Source organism: Callionymus lyra, chromosome 5, assembly GCF_982586985.1.
Source record: "Callionymus lyra chromosome 5, fCalLyr1.hap1.1, whole genome shotgun sequence".
In the NCBI taxonomy this organism is placed as follows: Eukaryota; Metazoa; Chordata; class Actinopteri; order Syngnathiformes; family Callionymidae; genus Callionymus; species Callionymus lyra.
The window spans coordinates 15,782,184-15,807,315 of NC_141822.1; the positions used below are offsets into that span (position 1 = coordinate 15,782,184).

Genomic DNA, 25,132 nt, shown 5'->3' on the forward strand with positions numbered 1-25,132 from the left:
TGCTGTGTTTTCTCAATTCCTGTTAGCTCCTTGGCAGAGGTATGCACCGTCTGAGTGAATGTTTTTACTTGTTGCTAAATGATATCAACGACTGCACTTTCAGATTAAACTTGTTTTTTAACGAGAAAACAAGGGTTGAGTTCAAAGACAATCATGTTTTCTCTGCCATGTTACTTGTCTCGGGCTCAGACTCTCATATCAATCTTTTGATCAATGTTTCAAGGTTTTATTTAATTGTTTTGCGGCCGCACCACATTCTCAAAGCTCATTTCATTTGGAACTCGCCCAGAGAATCCCAATATTGGTTCCAATGCAGAATTGAACTCTCGCTTTCGTGCACTTTGCCGTCGAGGAGGATCTATCAATCCGTCCGACACCCTCCGAGCGCCTCCCCGGCATAGAGATGAGTCCGTCGATGCTTTCAGTCGTGGGTCCAGAGGAGTCCCGTCGTTGCTGCGAGTGGTCAAGAAATGATGGACGTCATTCCAGACCACGACTGCACTGTCATCGCAGAAGATTTCAACTTTTCATCTTCTAATTAGAAACATTTATTATCGTCCCGCTGCGCTTCTGACTTTCTTTCCTGGCCATTAGCCACGAGGCCTGTCGAGGCCGTTGCTCCGGCTGTTGAACATGACAGACTGCGGCGCTCGCTCCCCTCGTATTAATCCCCTCAGTGATATTAATCTGCCGCACACACACTCCCATGTTTGTATTAGCACATTAGGGCTCTCGGCTGTTCTGCGGGTCCCGCAGGTTAATATTGGTTTTAATGATATTATTTCTCCAACTTACCTAACTCTTGACTTCTTGTTCTACCATAGAGTGATGATACACAACTTTTTTTTCTTCAGTTTTGAACTTCTTTTCATGGACGTTCGTGTGATCGAAAACATTCCGAGCCTGCTAAAGACGGAGAAGGCAACACAGCAATATTGGGGCAGAAGATTTGACAATAACACAAGCAGTTTTAATCAATTTTGATTTAAATCTGTTAAAATACAGGTGTACAGCACGTTTAATATTGACCTGTTACATCTCTTGGGCTGTTTACATTAAGTTATATACTGTTATTAAGAAATAAAATATGTGGTTTTGCATTTATTTATACATTCAATTTGCAATTTAAGGCAATTCCATTTTCTGCATTGTTTTACTGCACTTGGATGGACAGATTTCTTCTCAGGAATATCACATCATCTCCAGGCACTTTGTTTTTCACGTTTCAAACGGTGAAAACTTTTTTTACTGTATGAAACTGCAACTGAAGGTTTGGGGACACTTTATACCACACAAAATATAACTATTAACTCCAATAAATATAAATAAACTAAATGATACAAAAATGGTACTGAAATGGTAGTGAATTGGTGCCAAAATTATACTTAAAATGGAACAAAAATGGTACCGAAAATAATACTAAAAAGGTACCGAAATGATACTTAATTATACAAAAATGGTACTTAATTGGTGCCGAAATTATACCAAAATGGTACAAAAATGGTACCGAAAATGGTACTAAAAATAATACTAAAATGGTACTGAATTGGTAGCGAAATTATACTGAAATGGTACAAAAATGGTACTGAAATGGTACCGAAGTTATACTTAAATTGTACAAAAATGGTACCGAAATTATACTTAAAAGGTTCTGAAATGGAACCGAAATAGTACTGAAATGGTAGTGAAATGATTTAGTGCAGCCTTGAGCATGCATTGCGCGCTGATGGAAGATATTTCAAAGATTGTTGTAGACTTTGATTACCCCTGAAGAAAAAAACGACGGTCATCCAGCAATGTTATTAAACAGATCTATCACTTTGGGGCATCAGATATTTTACTTAAGAAAGAGTATGCAGATAAAAATCCCTTCTGATCTACACACTTCATTTTGATGCTCCATGTTTTCCCCTTTGAAGTAGTAGGAAATGTAACATATAAACATGTTTGTTTTTTTAACTCGCCCCTCGGCTATTGATTTCTAGTCTTCAAGATTATACTTGTCATGTAAATTCCCGACTAAATTACACCTTTCATGTTTTCCTTTGGTTGTATGTTCAAAGCCAGCGTCTGCCTCCATTCACCACCATGTCTCTTGATTGCAGCAGATTCTCTGCCGTCGCTGCTGATTCCTGAGGTCGATCGAAGTCAGTCAAACGCTGCTGCAACATCGGGTAAATAGTTGATTTAGATGTGATTTTAGTTTATTTCCTTTAAATTTATTTCTAATTTTTTATAAAATTATATAATTTTATTCAGATTAAATTTACTATTTTTAATTAATATGAACCTGTGTGATTATGATTTATATTATTTTTTATATTAAAGATAATATTGCAATTTGTATACAACGACAATACAAAGTACTTTTTATTTATTTTCACTTTAAAACAAATTTAAAAAATGTAAAAAAAGGATTTTATTGCTTCATGTTTCTCGAGTTATTTCATTCAGTCCCTGCTTGTTTTTCCCTAATTACTGGGAAAATTCAAAAAAGCCTCAAAGTTTGAAAAGTGTTTTCAAGAATCTTGTGCCTTGAGCGACCAATCGAGCAGACAATGATACCAACATCTCTGAAGCTCCATGATCCCTAACAAGCTGCTGAGGGAGCCAAGATTATCGTCCAAGAGAAGCAGCTCCACGACCTGCAGACCGTCAGACGTCACCCACTTCGCCCTCCAGCAACGACGACTGGAGCTAAACATGCTTTTTTTTATTTTTCTGGTCACATTTTTCGATCACGGCTTCGCGGAAGGATTTTTTGGCTTTGTACTTGAAAACCCAACCTGAGAAAAATTCCCGAGACGTAGACAAAATGGACAACAAAAACATAACCTTTGAAACTGTTTACAGCTTTATAAGAGTTTCTTTGAAATCCTCGCTTTTGAAGAGCGGACTGAAAAGTGTAGCATCAAACTTTTAAGTTGAAATATCTGAACTTCCCTCAATAAGAACTGTAATAGTAAGTAAAGTGACAGTTATTTGTAAAGTGCCTTTCTAGACCAGGGTCACAAAGCGGTTTAACCATCAAAACATACACAGTTAAAATATATACTTTAAAAGGTAAGGTAAGGTAAGGTAAAACTTTATTGATCCCTCAGGAGGTCAAGACACATAAGACAAACACAGGAGATCAACAAGGACAGAACGAATAAGAATGTCTTAAGATGTTTCTTAAAGGAGTCAGTAGATCATCAAACACAGAGGGAGAGGAAGATCGTTCCAAAGCTTAGGAGGAACAGTCTGGAAGGATTTCTCTCCTCTGGTCCGGAATCGTGTTCAGGAACCACCAGATTCTGATCCACAGACATCTGAGCCCGAGCTGGGGTGTAAGGCTGGATCAGATCAGTGATGTAAGGAGGAGTCTGACCATGAATAGATCTGAAAGTAAGAACCAGAATTTTAGAATGTTTTTTGAGTTTTAAGGAATGAGGAAATACGAGTTCTTCTAATAGAGCAGGTGATTTTAATGATTTCCTTCAGTACTACTACAGTGTCCTTGAGAGTCACTATGTTATTTATATATTAAAATTATTAAACTAAGTTGTTTTTTTTCTCCAAACAACGCTTTTGCAGGCAATGACTGAATGTTGAGGAAATAAAACATGGAACTGCAAAGCTATTACTGTAAGAATGTAAGTTATTTTGAGTATTATCAAGAAAACCGTGTCTAAAAATCAGCTTCTTTTTTCTGTTCCCAACATACGGAAATAAGTAAGTAAGTAAGTAAGTAAGTAAGTAAGTAATATTTATTTATATAGCGCTTTTCCAGACCTGGGTCACAAAGCGCTTTAACAATCAAAACAATACTAATACTGTAAATACTGTAGTAGTACCAAGTGTTGAAACACATTTTGACCTGCGGTGCCAAGTTCCGATAACCACACGTGATCCAACCTTCATAATATGCATATCTTTATGAAGAAAATCTGTCACTGAACATCAAGTCCATTTGTCATTGGTTAGCAAGTGTTCTTTTGCACTGAAATGATGTATTGATCTGTGATAAAACAGCTTGAAGTAGAAATTTAGCAAAGGTAAAAAAAATGACCTCAAGATATATACTATGTGTAATGTCATTTTCCTTTTGTTAGAATTGATCTTATAAAATTGTTAATGGAAAAATATCGGTATAGTATGGTTTTTGTTTCGGAATCAAATTAGTTTGTGAAGCAGGTTCAACGATTCAAGGTAAACTAAGGTAAGGGTCAGAACTGGAGAAGAAAGAGTGAAGAAGGGCAAATCTAGAGTCCATGTCATTTGAACTCCGAAACTCCTGCACGTGTTTTCCCCCCCTTGTCGGTTCAACCTCAATTTCCCCGGGTGTCAGTGATTTTGTGCCCCCGCTGTGCTCGCAATTGAATCCACAAAACACACAATTAGACGAGTGACAGAGAAGTTAATGAACAGTGTTGTGCTTCTGCGAGGTGTTGAGGGCAGTGGAGAAGTTACTTCGCTATATTCATGGAGGTCATTTGGTAATATGTCTTCGCCACTTTTAATAGCTTGTATTAGGGCTGATTCACAGAACCCCCCGTTTGACAAGTTTAGGATTCGAAGAGAATTATTAACAAACAAATCGTTATGGTTATATTTTAAGAATCTTATGTTGGCTGGAAAAATAATACCGTGGGTTTCTCTTCCGCCTTCCAGTCAAAGCGCAAAAATTAAGTTTGAAAGGTGGTAACCTCGTTTCTTGGTTGATCTCCACAGATTCGGAAAAATTATGCAGAAGCTGTTAAGGGCTAAAAGAAGGTCATCAACTGGAGAACTTGCAACATTTAAAAGGCTCTAACTTGGTTAATATTTTAAGTCTAAAGCTCAAATTGAGTTCACAGCCTTCCTTGCAATGAGACAAAGAACATGTAATAGCAATAATAGGGGTGTAATTATCACATGGCTGTTTAATGCCATGTTTGCCTTTGCAAGCGAATGAGGCTAAAAACCACAAAACATGGCGGCCATTTGGGGCCAAAGTAGAGCTCTCTGGGGCCCCTGTAGCACTCGTGATAGAACCAAGATGATCCAAGTGCCCTTCATCGATCTAAAACATGGTATAAATGTAATTAGATATTAATAGTGTTTGCTTCGTGCCCCCTTAAAAATAAGCAAAAGTAAATTCTCTTAGGTGGTATGTCATACATATGGTTTAGATTTAATACAAGTTGGATAAATCTCTATTTTAATGAGGGTCTTCCGAACCCTTTTCCCACCCCTGGTTATTAACAAAAGAAGCTTGATCTCTAGGAATATGTCTCAGGTGTGATGGTTTATATATATTGTTTAAATTGAATGGAAAATGGACTTGTTTGAATTTTTATAGGATTTTTTGCCTCCTTTTCCTAACCTTCTCCTTGAAAACATAAACAAGAGGTCAGTACTCATGATCATTTTTCAGAAGATGTTAATGAGTTTGAGCGACTATAAGATATTTATCAAGCAGACACACACAGAAAGATCATAGAATGTATATTGTAGATGAGAATACTTCAGATGCTTCTGCACAATAAAGAGAAACAGATTTTCAAATGACTTGAGTTTTCCGATGGAAATTCAAAACGAATATTTAATTCCCCCATTATCAATATTTCCTTTTTAAATGTGTTCATCTAATGATATATATATAATTGATTGAACAATAATCAGAAGGAAATGTTATTTCCACGGTTCATTAGGTTTGCAGCTCTTATTGGTCGATGACATACTTAAAGAGTTTTTTAATTTTTGTTTAAAGACATCACGATGAAATCACTTGCATGTGCTGGTCCATGAAATATTGAATATTTTGTTGGAATTCAGTGGTTTTTAAAAGCCCTTTCACCTTATTTAACCTCCAGAACCAAACAGACAAACATTGTAAATGATATATATTGAGATATAGAGGGACAGACTATATATATTGATATGTCAAAGTACAGATTGGAATCCAGTAGGATCTGGAATCTTACTAGTACAGTACAGATTGGAATCCTACGACTGTATTGGGATCTGAATATTGGAATTATAATCTGTACTAGGAAAAATGGGAATTCTACCAAGACAATCTCCAATTCTAATTGGAGAAATTTGGATTGTCAAACCCTAACGCTAACCATAACCATAACCCTTATCAATATTAACATCCCAGTTCAGTAGCCGAATTCCAATCTGTGCTAGTAGGCCGCCATCATACTGGATTCCAATCTGTACTGTGATATATATAGATATATATAGATATATATATCACATATATATCTATATATATCTTAATATCACAGAAATGCTTAGGATACACCAGATCTCAGTCATTTACAGCCCATTAACAACAGAACCATCCAGTGATCACTCGTCCGGTCACTCACCTGTAAGAAAAAACAAAAATTAGAAAGAGAAAAGTCTCAGCAATTACTCTGTATTTTGTAAGAAAATATTATTTTGTTCTTCCACATTCTGATCAAACACGCTTAAACAACACAAGCCATCGACCTCTAAGACGGCCTCCAATCCCTCTCTGGTGTCCATGTGCTTCACCGGTGACCCGGTAAATGTGATACAAGTAAATTGCTGCCCAGGTACCAGCATGCTCCTGGATCATCTCGTGTCCGAAATCGCTGCAGAGCGCAGCTGAGACTGTTTGCGCCCATGCATTATTGATTTGCAAGAATTTGAATTCTGTTCAGCTCCAACAAAAAAGAAAAAGGATGCTGACATGTGCGGTGGTGGTGCCAGTGGAAGCACATACTGTGTATCTGAATGAGTGTATGGTTGTGTTTGTGCTGGTGGACTGACACACAATCAAGTTATTTGTGTCGCTAAAGAGTAACAGGAACTTTTTTATCATTTTCGGACGTCAGAATGTGGTCAATACTGTATCAATTTTCAGCTTCACTGTATCAGTTTAAAAAAAAAAGTTGTCCTTTATGTATTTTTGGCTTACTATTATATTTGATGTGTGAAAATAGTTCTTTATTGGTTTATAGTTTGATAAAGTGTGTGGAAAATCATCTATTTTGTTAGTATTTACAATAACATATATTAAGGCTGTGTTGATTTAAGGGTTGTGTTTCAATTTCCGGCCGCTAGATGGCAGCAATCATTACATCCTCTGAATAGTAATATTGGAATCCTCTCGATAACTAAGGACAAGAGGATGCAGTGGACTCCAAAAGCTTTTTTATTTGGACATATTTTGGTTTCAAAACAAATGAAAGCTGTTGCAACTTTGTCTGTAAATTCTGCGACAACAGAGTCAAGTACTCGACAGTACTACTGATATAACCTTGTTCCTACAGTATTGAGATATATTGCTTAATATTGTTGCACCTGTATCTTGATACATATCGTAGCGCCAGATTCTTGCCAATACACACCACTAGTCAGTAGATGGTGCTTTCAGTTTAAAAAATAATTTGAGGTTTTAAGTCGACATATTAAATCGATATATCAAAGCGTAGACAGTGCCATCTAGTGGTATCTGAGAATGACACGACTTCATGAAGCTCCAGCACTACTCACTACTACTTTTATTGATGGTCTGATGAAGCTTCATGAAGCAGTGTCATGTTGTTTAGAGGCCAGTAGGTGGCACCATCAGTTTAAAAATCATATCATGTTTCACTAAAACAGTTGTTTAAAACAAATGAAAATAGTGCATATGCCGCCATCTAGTGGACTCTGAAAACAATGACAATACTTCATGAAGCTCCAGCACTATTCACTACTACTTAAGTATCATGAAGCCCCAGCACTATTCACGACTACTTAAGTATCATGAAGCTCCAGCACTATTCACTACTACTTAAGTAGTATACTTAAGTATACTTAAGTATACTACTTAAGTATATTCACTACTACTTAAGTATACTGTTGCTCCATGAAACAGTGTCATGTTGTTTAGAGGTCAGTAGGTGGCACCATCAGTTTAAAACAAATAAAAATAGTGCTTATGCCGCCATCTGGTGGACTCTGAAAACAATGACACTGCTTCATGAAGCTTCATCACTAAGTCTGATGAAGCTTCATGAAGCAGTGTCATTGTTCTTTTGTTATTGTGAATTTATAAATCAGATAAACAGCAAACTATGCATTATGTGGATAAGAAATATTTAACTATTATTTCTACCATCTCCTTCCTCGCCTTCATGCGATGTAATCGGAATTTAATTGCTATTTCGACACAACAGCGAGCTGAGAACTTTCTCTTCCCCCTCCGCTCTCAAAACTTCAGACACTCACAGGGAATACTCTGGACGCTTTTTATCCTGCTAACAGATGCTCTGATTATCTCCAGCCCTGTTAACGTTGAAGCATATTGCTTTGGATATAAACTCTGGCCCAGGATAGTCTGGCAACAGGAGCATGTGTCTACATCTGTTTGTATGGATTGTGACGACCGTTAATTAGTAATTAGAGGCTCATTATTGCCTGGACGTGGAACAAGCCGACCTCAGCACAAATGTCTATTCAAACAGCGAATGCTTCATGGAGTGGGATAAAAGTGTGTTATTGGTATGATTTAATACAAATGTGGAATTGTATTTAATTAAAAAAAAAAAAAGAGTTTTGGTACAACTTTATTGAAGCTATGACTACATTTGGCCATGATTTTCTCCTTAAATTTGAATGGTCTGGATGTTTATTTTTGCAAGACAAGGCAGCACAGTGTGTGTTTATTGCATAGATCAATAACAAAAGGGGCGAAAAATCTTTTAGTGCTCCGGGTCCCAGGCTGAATTTCTTATTAACCAAAATCAAATTCCATTTTTTCTACCTAAATTTTACTGTTATTGGAAGTTTGTGTATAATTGTTGACAATCCACCATCTATATTCCTTAGTTTATTTTAATTATTTATTTATTTTACACTGATTACTGTAGATGTCACCACATCAATATTAATCCACTTTTACTTTGAGCAAAACCATCAGAACCGTAACATAAAAATTGACTTGACATCTGGACCCCGGGGTCATGCGTTCGACACATGGATGTCCTGATAGAAAAGTGTTATCATCATGATAAGTTGCAACAATCTGCCAACCTAACGTCGTTTTTCTTTCAATTTCTTGGCATAACAAGTATAATGTGCTCTGATGTTGAGATCATTAATCAATCGTAAGTGTATCCAGTTGTCACCGCTGGTAATAAATCCTAATATCACACTGCTTTGGTTATTTATGAGTTCATAAATATCATTACACACGAACACATGTATCATACATTAGTTCACAAGACATTCACATTTCATCCTATTAATTCGCTTTATTGTGACAGTTTCTTTTTGGATCATTTTCATGTTGTTTATTTTAGTTTTAATTTAATGTCTATAACTGGGCTATCTATGAATTCTCTTATAAACATGTGCGTTAACTGAGAGGAATCACAAGGTATTTTACAGCTCCTAATATAACGTCATTAAACTATGACACAGACTTGAGTTTAGCTGTATTAAAGCGACATCTTGTGGTGACTATTAGGAAGCGCTCCGTGGCGATAAAGTCAGGGTGTTTATTTTAGTATTAATATAATAATCTTGCAATATTAGTTTTGAGTAAAGAACAGTATAAATTATCTAAGCCATCTTGTAGAGTAAAAACTTTTGAGTTAAATATTTGGGGAGGTTAATCTATCACTTTTTTCAATTTATGTGGCGGTTCGATTGCTTTAATAATGATGCAGTTAAAGCAAATTAAATTCAGATTAGAAATTAAACTGTCGTTCACTTACTGTGGTCAACCACGAGGGGGTGCTAAAAACAAGTGACGTATGGAAATGTCCGTTTAAAGAAACAATGGTAGTCTTTATAAACTTTTAAATAAATTGACATACACTTAATATTTTCCTTTTAATGTAAAATATATAAACCACGAAAGCAGTTAACGCTGACGAGTGAATAAATATAGCCTGGGAGTGTTTTTGCGTAAACAAAAGACAGAAGCGGAAGTCCATTGTTCCAGCCGTTATGCGCATGCGCCGCAACGGTACAGGTGAGCTCATCGCAGTCGGTTGACGGCAGCAGGTGAGCGTTTGATCGCAAAGAAAGGAGTTGTGGCACAGAGAATACTTTGAGGAGATGTGTTCGCGACTGACCGCTTTGGGTAAATGATAAACATTTTGTTTCACTTTTGTAAAGAATAAACAAAACAAAAAGGTGTGTTTAAAAGTGTGTCGCGACAGGTGTGTTAACGTGAGTTTTGTCCTCAGCCTCGTGGTGATGTAGAGCGAGATCTAACAATGGAGGACTATTTTAAATCGGTAAGGTTAGCGTCACAGCTGTTGTGTGCTGTGCTGTGGTGTGGTGTGTGTGTTGTCAAACACAGAAGTGTGTGTTTGTTCAGGTGGGGGAAGTGAGGAGCCTCATTGAAACCATCTCAGGTCAGTCTGAGGAGGTCGAGAGAAGACACGGCGTCATCCTGTCGTCTACCAGCCAGGACAAAAGTATGTGTCTAAATAACATGAAGAGAAACATCAATAATTACATTTAAACTTGTATTCATTGTGTAAAATACTGTTTAAAAACGTTGAAATGATTGCGATTCATTCATGGTCATTGTTGTTTTTCTATCTTTTAACAGAATGAGATATTTTATGATCACTTTCTAATAGAATAGAATAGAATAGAAAAGCTTTATTCATCCCCAGAGGGGAAACACACTTTCACAACAGCGCAGTTTAAAAAATAAAGTGCAAGGAAAAAGAAATAATAAAAGAGATAATACAAAATAAAATAAAAACGATCTTAAGAATATACAATTATTTACAAAAATTAGAAATTTAACACTATTAACAAAATAAAATAGAATAGAATAAAATAAAATAAAATAGAAATAAAAACGGGAAAAAAATAAAAAGCAAAAGCAAAATCGAGAAGATACAATAGTTAATCTGTAACACATTAAATATCATGAGTATAAACTTGATCCTAGGATATCATTTGGTTGACTCGGGTTGAACATTGATTGTAGAAGAAGATTTTATGCACATTTATTTCAATTTAAGTGAACAAAAAAAACAAGGATTTTAGAGTTGCATTTAATAAAATGTTGTCAGTTACAACCAATGGCTTTTCCCAGAATGTATCTTGTAACACGTCCATGGTTTGTCTCCAGAACAGAAAGATGAGCTGAAGCGTCTGAATAATGAAACCAAAGAAAACGCTAATGTGGTCCGAGAGAAGTTAAAAGGTAAGTGGTTCCTTTATTTTTCATTACTGGCGATTAAAGTCGATTGATGTTTCAAAAAAATGTCCGAGATATTTTCAACCGGACACGTTCTCTAGTCTGTGACACCGACTTTGTTTAGCAAATGAGTGGAAGTAGAAAACACAGAGTGGAAAAAAGAAAAGGATACATGTTGTTAATCGTCGATCATATCGGGGCAAAAAGAAGTTGATCTTCTACATGATGTTTTTGTTTTTCCATCTCCCAGAAATGCAAGACAATCCTCTGTCAGTCGAACAGACTTCAGTCATTCAGCGGATTCAAAACAACCAGGTCTGGAAACAAAAGTGTATTTACCTTCATTCATGAAGGATTATTGATGAAGTTGTTTTAAACACCTGCCGACCAGCACTCGCACCTGACACGCTGGTTCTCGGACGTCATGAGGAGCTACCATGAAGCACAGCTCGACTTCAGGGACAAATGCAAGGCACAAATCATGAGACAACTCCAGATTGGTGAGTTTGATGTTTCAACATGAGCTTTTTAACTCGATTTCTAACCAAGTCCACGTGCGGTATGTGACAATGGCGCAACAGAGGTTCCGTGATGTTGCGTTTACACTGCTCTGACACAAGGGGAGCCAGAAACAATGTTCACAACCTTGCATATTGCTGTTTTAAGGATGTGAAGAACACAAAAATGCACAGTGGGTGCACAGATTACTCAAGTCATTTGCTTGTCCTTTAAGCTGACAAGTTGTCCTTGTGAATTTGGGTTATTTTGCTTCTTCAGAATCTAGCAAGTCTTTAAAAGGTATTGACATTTTAAACACCGCTTTCCTCACCTTGGGAAATCAAGAATTTTACATCGACAGGAAAAAAAAGTTTTTGAAAGGGGTAGAGTAGAGCCAAGGTGTTGGTCCTCAAACACTAGTCTGAGGAAAGGTATTTGTTACTGGGCTGCACAGAAAAATAGTTGATATAATTTATTTTCTGTTGATTATTACTTTCATCTGAATGGTGGTTATTTTCTCTGAAGTGACACTTGATATTTCAAGAGGCTTGATTCTGTCAACTTTATTCAGGAAATAAACCTATAAACTAGTGAAAAATGAGTAAAACACAAAATCTATCTGGTACATTTTTGGTGTTTTTTATCTGAAGATCAGTTGTTGAATATAATGCCGATGATAATGGTGCAAAATATGTAGGTGACCCCTGCTCTAAGGTAGATAATATTTTAAGATATTAAATACTATTAAAAAAAATACTATAAAAACTTCATAAAGTTATCTCCAGCTAACCAGTAGTACTGATGATATCCATCTCGAGTCATATTGGTGTTCATCAAAAAGGTCTTCTTTTGAAATGCATTAAAATTGTTAGGTTTTTTTTCGTAGGAAAAAAAATGTTTTAACTCAATGTTTGTCAAATGATTCATTCATTCTTGTATTTTTTTAATACATTTGAATCCTAATATAAACCATAGAACTAAGTATAAAAACACAAATTCAAGGTATTTAGTGGGGAAACATTAGTTATTTTAAGTTAAGATAATGCTTGTATTTTTGCCTAAAGTTGAAAAAGTGATGACGGACGAGGAGTTGGAGGAAATGCTCAACTGTGAGAAACTCTCCATCTTCATACCCGACGTGAGTCCAACCCTTCGGTGAAGTCGGTTCAAACCATTCAAAGACTCAAGTCCAGGTGCTCGTGTGTCCGTCAGGTCGACTGCGACGCTCACACTTCCCGTCAGGCTCTGAGCGAGATCGAGTCCCGACACCTGGACATCATCGGTCTGGAGGCCAGTATCCGAGAGCTGCACGAGGTGTTTGCAGACATGGCCATGTTGCTGGAGAGTCAGGTGGGTGTCGAACTTCAACTGATGCTGGTGTATGTTCGACAGCTGCTGCTGCCGTCATCTCCCTCAGACCCACTGTAGCCAAACTATTCATCTTCTGGACTCGTTTCATCCCACATAGAGGGAGTCCAAAAGTGAACCGTTTTAATTTGTATGACGGACGCAGTCGCCATTTTTAACTTTGAAAGAGTTGAATTTTCACCGAGCGGAGCCAAAGTGTTTTTCCTCCGGGTGTGATCGCATGGCAATCAAAAGATCTTTGAAAGCCAGACATGGAGAAGGTCTGATGATTTGTTGGCCAGAATATAAAAGTGTCTCATTGCTGCCTCACAGCAGAGACGACACCGACTGATCTCTGCATCAACAGCCTCTTCACACCAGGAACTGCTTCTTTAAAACGAGAAGATTGTGAAAAATCAATGATATTCATCATATTTTCTGATACATGCGCCAAATATTCAAGATAAAAGATAATATGTTTATGAAACTACGTCATTACATCAGCACTGAGAATAGACGTCGGTGAGTAAGATGGTTATAAGTATTTATAATATAAATAAACCCTTTCATGCGGAATCTCTCATTTGCATAAAGGAATGACTTTTTACGAGGCCTTGGAAAAAAAAATTGTATTAAAGATAAAGTTGACACATTTCTGAACATATGGAAAATGTTTTAATCAATATAGGTGTGTGCTGGTCAGCTAACCTTTTTATGTTTCCAATTTTTATTAATGAATCATGAATTGTTTAATTAATTTTAATACATTATATCTTTTTTATGGCAATGTCTCTTATTTTATTCTAATGCATTGTCATTTATTAATCTCTTTTTATTTAATTCATATTATTTCATTATTTTATTCTTTAATGTCACCACAAAAAATATCCCGTGTTGTGATTACAACACTCGAAATAAAAGTTTCTGATCTTAATTCTGAAGAAATACAAATCAATATTTTTATTATTGATATGTTTGAATATAAAGTGAAAATATTAAGTATATATGTGCCTTTAAATGTATGATATACATTCTTAAACATCCCATGTTCATCGTTGTTTCATCACTAATAACTATTAATAAAATGAATTTTCCAGTCGGTCCATAATCAGTATCATGTTTGATCCACCAGGGGGAGCTGATCAACAGCATAGAGAAGAACGTCACGAGCGCCTCAGAGTATGTGGACCAGTCTAGATCAGAAACCCAAAAAGCGGTGGAGTTCAAGAAAAACCGAACCAAAATAGTGTACATGCCCACTTTCTTCAAGTCTTTCAGGAAACAGAGGGAGGTGAAGACCGATCGAGTCACCTCAGACTTGAACCATAACCAGACATAGTTATGGATTGAACACGTTTATGAAATGTTTTTAAAGTAGTTTGTCTGAATATTTAATTTAAATGTTTTTTTGAAGTGTCTTCATGGGAAAGATCAAACAATTGATACCAGTTGCCTGATATACATTTAAAAAGTTCATATTAATCTGATTATTATGTATTTTCACTGCACTAAAGGGTCTTCATATGCATTTCTTCATATTGATGTTTTTCTTTCTGATCTGCTTGAGATCTGTGTGTGTTCTGCATTTTTTTTCTCATGTGCTGGTGTTTAGATACTGTCTTATCTAAGTGACTTCTTAACAGACAAATCATTCTCTTAAAATAAACTTATTTTTTAGTCTAACGTAGTAGTAGTTGTTGTTGTTGTTTGTCTCTCTGTCTGTAGAAGCTTAAGCTGGAGTGTCATTTTTTTTAAATGTATAAATAAAAAATAAAATGGTTTTGGAAAAAGAAATGCCTGCAAAAAATCAAATTCAAGGTTTTTGTATGAACTATAACAGTGTTTAAGTATTTTATCTATGCACCCAGAAGATTAAATCGTGGATGGAAGTAAGTTTGTTGTTAGTTTTGTCTTCCATGTATCGTGTATGGAGAGAAAATGTTACTGAAAACCATTAATGGAGCTTTTAGTCTCACTACAGTAAGGTTTTCAAAGTTAAATCCCAATTTCAAATATCATGAAAGACAAGTTAAGCTTCGCTATTTTCAGAAAATCGTTTAGTTTATTTCAAATTCAGTGTTTTTGCTTCCCCCTGGCGTTCGCTTTCGGTACCTCCGTCGTTTTGTTCACCTCCCCGCTCACCCTCCATCTATAACCATATCCGGGTCACTGTTTTTCCAAAACTGATTAAAATCAGATCAATGAGATGTTTTATTATATGGCTTTAAATCTGAATCAGGCAATTGTATCCTATTGTTTTAACCGTAAGTCATAAACAATGTGCAACTTGCTTTTTAAAATATACTGAAGTGCAAAACTTAAAAAAAGGAACTTAACTTTCAGATACTTTTACAGGAAGAAAATCACTCATCTACAGAATGGTGAGTAAATAAACTGTACTACTTGTAACCACATCTGTGTTTGATGATCTACTGATACTTCTCAGTATTATCTTGATCTTTAAAGTATGTACTTTTTTGAGTATTGTTTTGTTTGTTTAAGCGCTTTGTGACCCTGGTCTGGAAAAGCGCTATATAAATAAATATTACTTACTTACTTACTTACTACTATAGACTCTCCTTTTATACCTCAGTTGTAGTGTTCTTGGTAGAATGTTAACTCGAAATTAGCTCAAAAACATGCTCATATCCATTATTAAATAATTGTGACCCATGATTTAGTAGAAAAGCATCTTTGCACACTCATGCTTCAGAAAGCCTTCGTAGTTAAACCATCCTTCTTATTCTGCACGTCTGACCTACTTTATTTCCACATATCTTCGTATATTTATACACACCTGAAGATGCTCTGCTCGCGATGACTGTGAAAGAATGAATGTAGGACACACTCCTATAAATGGGACGTTATCATCCAGAGAGATGCGCTTTGAAGATCAAATTAGGGCTTTTAAGGATATCATGTTAAACTGTTTTCACATCCGCTATCTCGCTGACAAGCCGGAAGAGCTATCGCTTCCCAAAAAGACCCAGACGGGCCGACTCGACTCGTGATGGGAAAGATGCCAGGACGAACTCACTGACTCGTCTCCGTGACTCGGCACTTATGGTCTGCCTCCTCGCGGCTCCGGGCAGCTTTGTTTCGCCTCATTTGTTTGAAAGTGATTCAACGAGAGACAAGAGTTGTTTAAATAAAAACATTTATTGGTTGTGGCCTTATGTTTGTGTCTGCTCTGACTCTCACTCGTGATGATGGCTGCAGAATATTCCGGGTTTTTGGCTCATGTGCTCGTGGATCGAGCAGAAGGTCGGTGTGTACGGAGTGGCGTGTTTCCAGAGGAGCCATTACATTCCCGCAAATGGAATGGAGTACAAGGACAGAGGGACGGAAGGGACAGTCTCTTTTGGGTTTTGTTTTTTTACTTCTTGGCTTTGCCCTGGGCCGCCACAGCCTCCATGGCCTTCTTCACCGTCTCCTCGTCTCCCAGGAAGGACATGGGTTTGACGGGCTTCAGGTTTGCGTCCAGCTCGTACACGATAGGGATTCCCGTGGGAAGGTTCAGCTCCATGATGGCAGCGTCAGACATACCTGGAAAGTGTTGAAGAAGACCATGTTTGAGAAAGGAATTTGCTTGTTAGGATTCTATCCCTGTGTGTTTTGACACCTACCTGGGTCACATTGACCCGTGATAGGTTACAAGTAACTTTTTGTAATTCAAGGTATTTGTTGATGGAAACAGCTAGCGCTGAACTATCGTTTGATTTATATAACCCTTGTCAATCAATACAACCTTGTTATCTCTGGGTCAAGGTGACCTGGTGGCCAAAAAGAAATGTGTCTGTGGTATCCCTTGCGTTATCTCAGGGTCAAGATGACCCAGTGGCCCAAAAACAAATGTGTCTGTGGTATCCGTTGTGTTATCTCAGGTTCAAGGTGGCCAAAAACATGTGTTTGAGGTATCCCTTGCGTTGTCTCTAGGTCAAGATGAACGACAACCATGGCTTCCAAAAAATACATATACAGTGGTAAAGGTCGGGGGCACCTTGACCTCAGAGATGGGAAGACAGAAGGGTCAGACATCATGGTTTAATTAAATGCAATTTTTTTAATTGCAGAGTCTGCGATTAAAAAGAAAAAAAAGAAGTACTTACACTGACTCTACGGTAGGGGGCGGCAAAAACAAAAGTGGACAGAGACGAAGCGTCTTTCACAGTGGTTTTTACCTATTTTTTGCTTGTTTTAGACAGTTTAATTCATTTATTTATTTTATACCACTTTATCCTTTATGGGTGTAGTGGGGGGGCTGGAGTCTTTCCCAGTTTCATTAAGCGAGAGGGGAGGGGGGGACATCCTGGACAGGACGCCTATCGCAGGCCACACGACGACACACAACAATTCACACACACATTCATACCTAAAGACAATTTCCCAGAGTTCCCAATCAAGTCTGTATGTTTTAGGACTGCAGGAGGAAACCGGAGTGCCTGGAGTAAACCCACGCAACACGGTGAGAACATACAAACTCCACACAGAAAGGTCACAGGTTGGTTCCCTCCCGACCTGGAAGCAAACCGGCAAAGTAAACAGCTTTCAAAAAAGCTAATATATTTTTATCGGTGTTGCCTAAACATTTTTTTGGGGCTAAAATAGTTCAGTCCTATAGTATCCTGTTCCATTAAGTCTAACCTGAACTGAACCTGAACCTGTACTGAAAGTACTTCTTGTATTTCTACTTACATGGTGCTGACATTCTGGTTGACCTCCGGTTATTTAACTGTCCGACAACCTTGAAACCTTTGGCATAAAGGTCATGACTGTAACCGGAACCCAAACTCCTGACCCCACTGTCCCTGAGCTCCAGAGCGACTGTCCACTCTATTTATACACCGTGTGATACGCATAACTCTCGGAGCAAGTACGTGCACACTGAGGGATGAAAGCTGTTGCTAACCACACGTAGAGAGATAACTTCATTGATCCCTCAGGAAAAATTCCTTTGGGTGTTTTACTACCATATGGTTAAATGATTCTCTTGTCTGTTCCAGAAATGCTTCCATTTTCCCACCCTAGTAAAAGGGATATTCTCCTATAATAGACAGCTTTAGTGGCGTCCTAGACTAGCGGGGTGTCGACCACAAATCCATCCGTCATCTCATTCTCATGGCTTCCTTCGCTCTCGCTCACCTTCCAAGTGCTTAACGATGCCGCGGAGACTGTTTCCGTGGGCGGCGATGATGACGTTCTTCCCGGCTTTGATTTCGGGAGCGATAACGTCGTTCCAGAAGGGCAGAGCGCGAGCGATGGTGTCCTTCAGGGACTCGCAGGTGGGCAGCTCGCCGGCCTTCAGCCCCTTGTAGCGTCGAGACTGGAGACAGAGAAGGCAATGGTCATGATACAGTAGTAACGTCTAGATGTTCGTCGGGGTCGTGATACCCACCTCGCTGATGATCTTGTGGTACGCGTGGTCCTTGTCCATGGAAGGAGGCGGGATGTCGAAGGAGCGACGCCAGATCTTCACCTGCTCCTCGCCGTGCTTCTCCGCCGTCTCGGCCTTGTTGAGCCCGGTCAGGCCTCCGTAGTGGCGCTCGTTCAGACGCCAGGTGCGGATCACGGGGAGCCACATCTGGTCCGTGCCCTCCATGATGGTCCACAGAGTCTTGACGGCTCTTTTCAGCACGGAGGTGTAGCACACGTCGAACTTGTACCCGACATCCTTGATGGCCTTGGCCCCTCGCTTGGCCTCCTCCCGGCCCTTCTCGCTCAGGTCGGCGTCGAACCAGCCGCAGAAGCGGTTCTCCTGGTTCCAGGCGCTCTCGCCGTGGCGAACGATCACTAAACGATGTACGGCGGTCATGTTTCCGGTGACTTTAGCCTCAGTCCTTCTCGACGGTGCACACACTCCGGCTGAGCCTCGGACTGAATTCCACGGGCTTTTTATAGCCTCGGGTGCGGCGACGGACCCGAGGAGACGGGTCTCCTTCAACTTCCACCCCTGATAGGACTTCAACATGTGACCGACACGGGGAGCAGCCTATGGACCGCCAGGCCTCTGCATCTGCCGCGCCTGGAAGGTCAGGGGTCAGGCAATAACCCGAAATAGCAACTTGACTTTTAAATCCTGCCAAACAAAAAGTTTAAAGATCAGACCTCGCTGCTGAGAGTCAGGGAGGCTTGGAAAAATGCAGGACTAGTTCTCAGAGAGGCTGGTTATGTTTAGTAAATAAACGCTTCAAAGTCATTGTTGTGATGACAAAACTGGTCGGATAACTTTTAACACTTTTGCATGAGATCGACTGACAATAATTGTTAAAATGGATGTTTTAGAAGCATAGAAATTTCACTATTCATTGGAGAAAAGCAATAATTCCACTAATTGTGGGAGTTTTTAACTAATAATTGCTTTAAAATGAGGAAAAAAATAAGAAGATTTTATAAAAGTGTCATGTTTCCCCTCTTCCCTTCTTTGACGAACATAAAAAAATCTAACCATATAAAATAAATTATTTAACACTATTGTTTTTTATCATAATTTCAATAAAATATTAATAGTTTGCAACTTTTCACCATGTTATTTATGTGTCAATATTTTTTGTATTATTCTTTGTGGCCGCCTTTTGTTTTTTAATGTTTATCTCAAATGGGTTTTACTCTTTTCACTTATAGATAATAAGACCTTATTCATCTTGCCGAGCTCACTCTAGAGATATAAAATGTGGTCAAATCCTTTTTCTTTCTTTTGACCCCCAATGTTTACACAGATTAGACACTGGGGGGCGCTGCTGCCACAACTGTGTTTTGAATTGGCTGTACTTGTCAGATCCCGAACACCATCGAATGATCTTGTTAGGAAAATGGTTCTTGAAAATGTAACACAAACATGTGACATTTTATTTTTTGCTAATCTTGGATGACTTCCATCTATGACTAACCCTGATGTTTGTGGGTGATGTTCCATATACCAAAGTGACTTCTGACCTTCAGACTTTTAAGAAATCAATCTTCAATCTTCTTCTTAACAACCAGCACTCTCGGATCCATTTATGTACTACTTATTATTTGATTATTTATTCTCCTCTGGAATAAATAACAATATTTAATAGTGACTTATCTATGAGGGATCAGTAAACGCATGGTTCAGATAAAAAGTGTTCAGTATGCAGATCGTCCAACTGCTGTTGGAGTGAGAAAAGTGTCCACCAGGGATTGTGTTGCTGTTTTGATGACTCAGCCTGCAGCACAGCACCATGAGGCTCCTGTTAGTGTCCCCAACTCCCAACACCTCCGTTTTTAGGGGGAGCTGGGTGAGTCACTTTCTTGAACCACTGCGTTCAGAAAAGTGCATAGTTACACAGTTATACAAACGGAGTTATATGGTATCATCTGAAATGGAAAATTACCCCAAAAATACTTAATAACCTAGTCATGGGCTGATGAAGCTTCATGAATCAGTGTCATGTTGTTAAGAGGTGGCGACATCAGTTTAAAAAATGTATTTAGAAATGGTTAAAAACAAAAGAAAAATACAGCAAATGCCACCATCAAGTAGACTCTGAATATAATGACACTGCTTCATGAAGCTTCATCAGACCATCACTAGTTTAACCACATGTGTCAAACTCATGAATCCAAGTCACAGTCAGTTATGTGGCCCACTGGACGGTTGGCTCCGATCAAAGGAGATTGAATGATTGTTACTATAGTTACCTATAAAGATAGTGTTGAAGATAAGATTTTAAAAAAAAATAAGATTATTATTGTGGAAAATTAACTGAGATGTCAAATAAAAGTAAAAATGGTGTTAAAGGGTGTTTGGTGAAGGACAGATAATTGGGAAAATATCTCAATAAGACTTCCTTCCTGTTTGGCCCTTGACAGATACAATTTTTTGGTGAATAAGTTTGATACACAAGTTTGAAACAAAGTTATGAAAATGATTATTTTAGAAATTGGTTGAAAAAAATTTATAGTAGGATGGTTGTCTCCATCTTACTAAGTTATGTGTAAATGCTTTACAAATACATGTTGATCAGGTGCTTATTAGAAGTTTAGAGCTTTGCACCGTCGGTGAAAATGGCTAGTCTGTGATCCAGGTTGATTCCTATCAAATATAGCTTTTAAGCTAATAATAATATATATATTGTAACTTAGCAGGTTGATACTGGTGGAACACATACAATACAAGGTATTGAAATTTGTTGAATTTCTTTAATTAAAATGTGTTTCAGCCTCCTCTACAGTTAATTATTTTTTCAATCCTGTATAACATGATGTAAACTTTTTATTGTGACATTGTCTTTTCATTCTCTGAGGCTCGATCCTCCTTAATTATCTCTGTGCTTGTACTCATTTAAACGCTCCCAGAGTTTATGGGTCATTAACCTCAGCCCACATCGAAAGACTAGTAATGACTTCATTGAGATTCTTTAAAGGTATGCAAGGAGATTTTTTTCATTATACTGATTAAAATACAACCTTAAACAGTTTTATGGCTAGTTTCACCATGTGTAGCATACAGTAGTTTAAGGTGTAATAACCAGGTAATAGGACTTCAGCACCAACACCTACTGAGACTGAACTGCTTTTGTGTTTTTTCCATTATTATTCTACTAGTCCAGTTCAGTTTTACATGTGGTCCTCGACTCAGCTACAACTACTGGTACATGATGCTGTCGACTCCATGTCAAGATTCTCTTTCTCTTCACCACTGTTGTGTTAAACTTTAAATTATTTGACTAGTGCCTCCTACGGTGCACTTTTCTACAGCCAACGAATAAAAATCTTTAGGAAAGGCAGAATAAATCTCAGTTTCTTTATAATTTGTGGAAAACTAATTTATATGAGGACAGTGTCAATCCTTAGTAAGACTTCTTATTACTTTTCCCCAACAGCCTCTAAAAGTCTGACATTAAGTTGAGATTCATGGCTGCATTACCGTTCTTCAGCAGCAGGAGGGTTGCTGAGTCATTGTCGATAAATTAAAAAAAAAAAAAAAAAAAAACCTCCCCCTCCTTTTCAGCTGAAAAAGCAGATGTGTTAGACTTAGGTTCTGGTTTCTCGTCCTTATTTGACCTCCATTGTCCTCCATCTCTCTCTCTCTCCTCCTCCCAGTCGGACCTCTGGGGTTTTGTTTCTTGCCGTGTAAACCAATCAAGTGTGTCTGGTCAGAGTTTGGAGCGAAGAGCTTGCGTCATAGATCCGTGTCCTGCTATAAAAGCAGTGCCTGCTGTGCGGCTCCGTCAGTGCTTTAACCTCAGCTCGGTCCTCACACACTTGAAGAAGAAGAAGCGAGAGAAGAACTGTCCTCACAGAACCATGAGTAGCGTCTACTGCTCCTCCTCATATGGCCGCAGGTCTGTGGAGTCGACTCCTCGCGTTGTTTTGACCAGAGGTAGGACCTTCTCCTCGGCCTATTCCCCCCACGCTTCCCCACTTCCCTCCTCCCGCCAGCGCTACTCTTCTACTGGCCGTCAAGTCTTCTCCTCCGTCACACCGGCCTCCTCTGTGGAGCTGGAGCTCGGCCAAGCGGCTCGGATCAGCGCCGAATTCCGTACCATCCGCACTCAGGAGCGTACCCAGCTGGAGGACCTCAATGACCGATTTGCAGGCTTCATCGAGAGGGTGCACGAGCTGGAGCAGCAGAACCGAGCCCTCCAGGCCGAGCTCCATCTTCTCAGGCAGAGAAACTCAGAGCCGACCCATCTGAGAGCCCTGTACGAGCAGGAGGCCCGGTCTCTGAGAGCGGCTGTGGACAACGCCAAGGCTGAGCATCGGGCCGCTCTCGGTGAGAGAGACCATCTGGAAAAAGCCTTGAGAGCCATTCAGGACCGGTTTCAAGAGGAAGTTAAGGGTCGAGAAGAAGCAGAAGCCATGCTAATGGAGGTCCGGCGCGAGGCGGACCAAGTGGGCCTAGCCAAAACTGAGCTGGAGAAAAGTGTGGAAAGTCTGCTCCAAGAACTTGCCTTCCTCAAGAAGATCCAAGAAATCGAAGTGGTGGAACTCCAGGCCCAGATCCAGCTTGGGGTACAGTTGTCGGTCGAATCTGAAACCGCGAACCCTGACCTCTCAGGCGCCCTCAAGGACATCCGCACCCAATACGAGAGGCTGGCTAACCAAAACATGCAAGCGGCCGAAGAGTGGTTCAGAGGGAAGCTGGGCTCCATGACCCAGGCAGCGGCAGGTCACGGTGATGCCGTAAGGAGCTACAAGGACGAGACCGGAGAGTACCGGCGTCAGCTGCAGGCCCGGCTGCTGGAGATCGACGCGTGTAGAGGCCTGAATCAGTCACTCGAGGGGCAGCTGGTGGAGATGGAAGAAAATCAAAGCGCAGAGATCGCCGCCATGCAGGTCAAGCATGACTAGCTGAGAGCTAGAAGTAGCAAATTGTCAAATCATTACAGGAGAACGCAGTAGCGGTCGCCCAAAATATTTATGTGATTGTTTCATTTCATTCTGTACCGGTCTATTCTAGGACACAATTGGGGATTTGGAGAGAGAGCTGGGCGCCACCAAAAATGAAATGACCCGCTACCTAAAGGATTATCAAGACCTACTGAATGTCAAGATGGCTTTGGACATCGAGATCGCTGCATACAGGTGAGATGTCCAACTCACATGTGCTACCTGGTGTATTATGGCAGGGAGTCCCAGACTTTTTTTCACAGCGGACCGGATTATATTCACTAACCTACCTTAAAAAAAGGGAAAATAAATCATGGATACTCTTTGTGTTACATTCGTTTTTACTAGTTTAACAGGTTTCATTTTCGGGTAAACTTGACTGAAACGACCATCACAGGCTATACATACCAAAGAGAAAATCAATTGCACTTTTTCAAAATAATAGTCATAGTAGTAAAATATAGTACAGTATAAACAACATCAAATTTTTCTTTCTTAGCGGCTCGCTAACAAATGCCTCACCGACCCTACAATGGGAGTTAAATAATGGGCCCTAGGCGGCCCCTGGACAATTGGGTTAATACCAGCAGGCCAATTGCTGATGTCAACAACTTAAAAGTTGAAAACGTTTAGATTTTATTTTGTTTTGTTATGATTTCAAACAGGAAACTTTTGGAGGGGGAGGAGACTCACTTCAGCGTTGGTATGGCTGGAGGCGTGTCCTCCTTGTACAGCCGTGGTTTAGCAGGACCCTCCTTCACACGGCCCCTCCACACAAGACTGAGCCCCGGCATGGTGACGTCACGACTTTACAGCTCCAGCGTCATCGCCGCCAGCTACACCCAGCACATTGAAGATAATGAAAAGAGAAATGAGGAGAAGAAGGGGGGAGACACTAAGGAGGAGGAGGACGGTTTGTGCAACTTTTGTTTTCGTCAAGTGAGAATCTTGTTAAGCATGTATTTCTTTACCAGGTGATGGAGAGCAACTGAAGGACGAGACGAAAGCGAATGACGAGGCTGACGAATTGTTAAAAGGAGGAGAAAGTGATGATAAAAAAGAGGAACAGAAGACGGTAGAAGCGTCTGCAGAGCAAGAAAAAACAGACGTGAAGGACAAAAACGAAGCAGAAAAAAAAGATGAAGCTGTTAAATCCAAACTCGGTCAGAGCAAAGACGACACTAACAAGTAAATAACATCACACTTTGAAACGTCAGTACATCAGCTGCTAATTAGTAAATAACTGCAGGTAAAACGTTTACGTAGTGAGCAAAGTGGTTCATCATTGATTGAACACAACCCTGGTAGATCACATGACCCATGTCTGCGAAGCACCAACACACTGATCTGTCATTTACATAATCGGAAGGTCGATGGTTTTCGATCAATTGTGTGCAAAAGCTAATGGTTTATGACCCTTGTTAGCATATCCTATCAGCAATTATAGATTTTGTCCGTAAATTTTCTTATGTTGAAGCTTAACTTATACACATTATTTGTTGACGTTAAAATATAAAGATTTAAATGATAACATTATCTGAAGAATGATTGGGTTTCATTTTGTACATATACCTCTAAATGTTCTTGGGTCACAGCTCTCTTTAGCAGCTTTACTGAAACCTTCAATTCATTATTCTGTGTGAAATAAAATGCTCAACTGAATTCATGTTTCAACTACATTTGGTGTTCTATTTAAAAGATCACTTTGTTGTTTCTGCGGAAACGCTCATCACACATCCTGCTGGAAAGTCACTGTTATTGAGGTGAGCACTGAAC

At 39.1% G+C, this 25,132-nt stretch overlaps 3 protein-coding genes across 3 annotated transcripts; 2 read left to right on the forward strand and 1 right to left on the reverse strand.

Annotated features, from left to right (window-relative positions):
- The first annotated feature begins 9,964 nt into the window (after nucleotides 1–9,964).
- LOC148079514 (syntaxin-2-like) lies at nucleotides 9,965–14,734 on the forward strand. The gene is made up of 9 exons (XM_087792485.1): nucleotides 9,965–10,075; nucleotides 10,182–10,232; nucleotides 10,316–10,415; nucleotides 11,087–11,161; nucleotides 11,406–11,470; nucleotides 11,547–11,655; nucleotides 12,718–12,791; nucleotides 12,866–13,003; nucleotides 14,133–14,734. The coding sequence occupies exons 2-9, from the start codon at nucleotides 10,212–10,214 to the stop codon at nucleotides 14,337–14,339; spliced, it is 789 nt and encodes a 262-aa protein (XP_087648611.1). The 5' UTR covers nucleotides 9,965–10,075; nucleotides 10,182–10,211; the 3' UTR covers nucleotides 14,340–14,734.
- A 1,406-nt stretch (nucleotides 14,735–16,140) lies between these two features.
- Nucleotides 16,141–18,983, reverse strand: pgam2 (phosphoglycerate mutase 2 (muscle)). Its single transcript, XM_087791106.1, has 3 exons — nucleotides 18,396–18,983; nucleotides 18,143–18,323; nucleotides 16,141–16,546 (listed from the first exon to the last, which is right to left on the reverse strand). Exons 1-3 carry the CDS (start codon nucleotides 18,966–18,968, stop codon nucleotides 16,377–16,379), a joined length of 924 nt encoding a protein of 307 aa, XP_087647232.1. The 5' UTR covers nucleotides 18,969–18,983; the 3' UTR covers nucleotides 16,141–16,376.
- Nucleotides 18,984–20,202: 1,219 nt separating this feature from the next.
- Nucleotides 20,203–24,900, forward strand: LOC148079516 (neurofilament light polypeptide-like). The gene is made up of 5 exons (XM_087792358.1): nucleotides 20,203–20,259; nucleotides 22,124–23,302; nucleotides 23,427–23,551; nucleotides 24,022–24,269; nucleotides 24,331–24,900. The coding sequence occupies exons 1-5, from the start codon at nucleotides 20,203–20,205 to the stop codon at nucleotides 24,546–24,548; spliced, it is 1,827 nt and encodes a 608-aa protein (XP_087648484.1). The 3' UTR covers nucleotides 24,549–24,900.
- The last annotated feature ends 232 nt before the right edge of the window (nucleotides 24,901–25,132 follow it).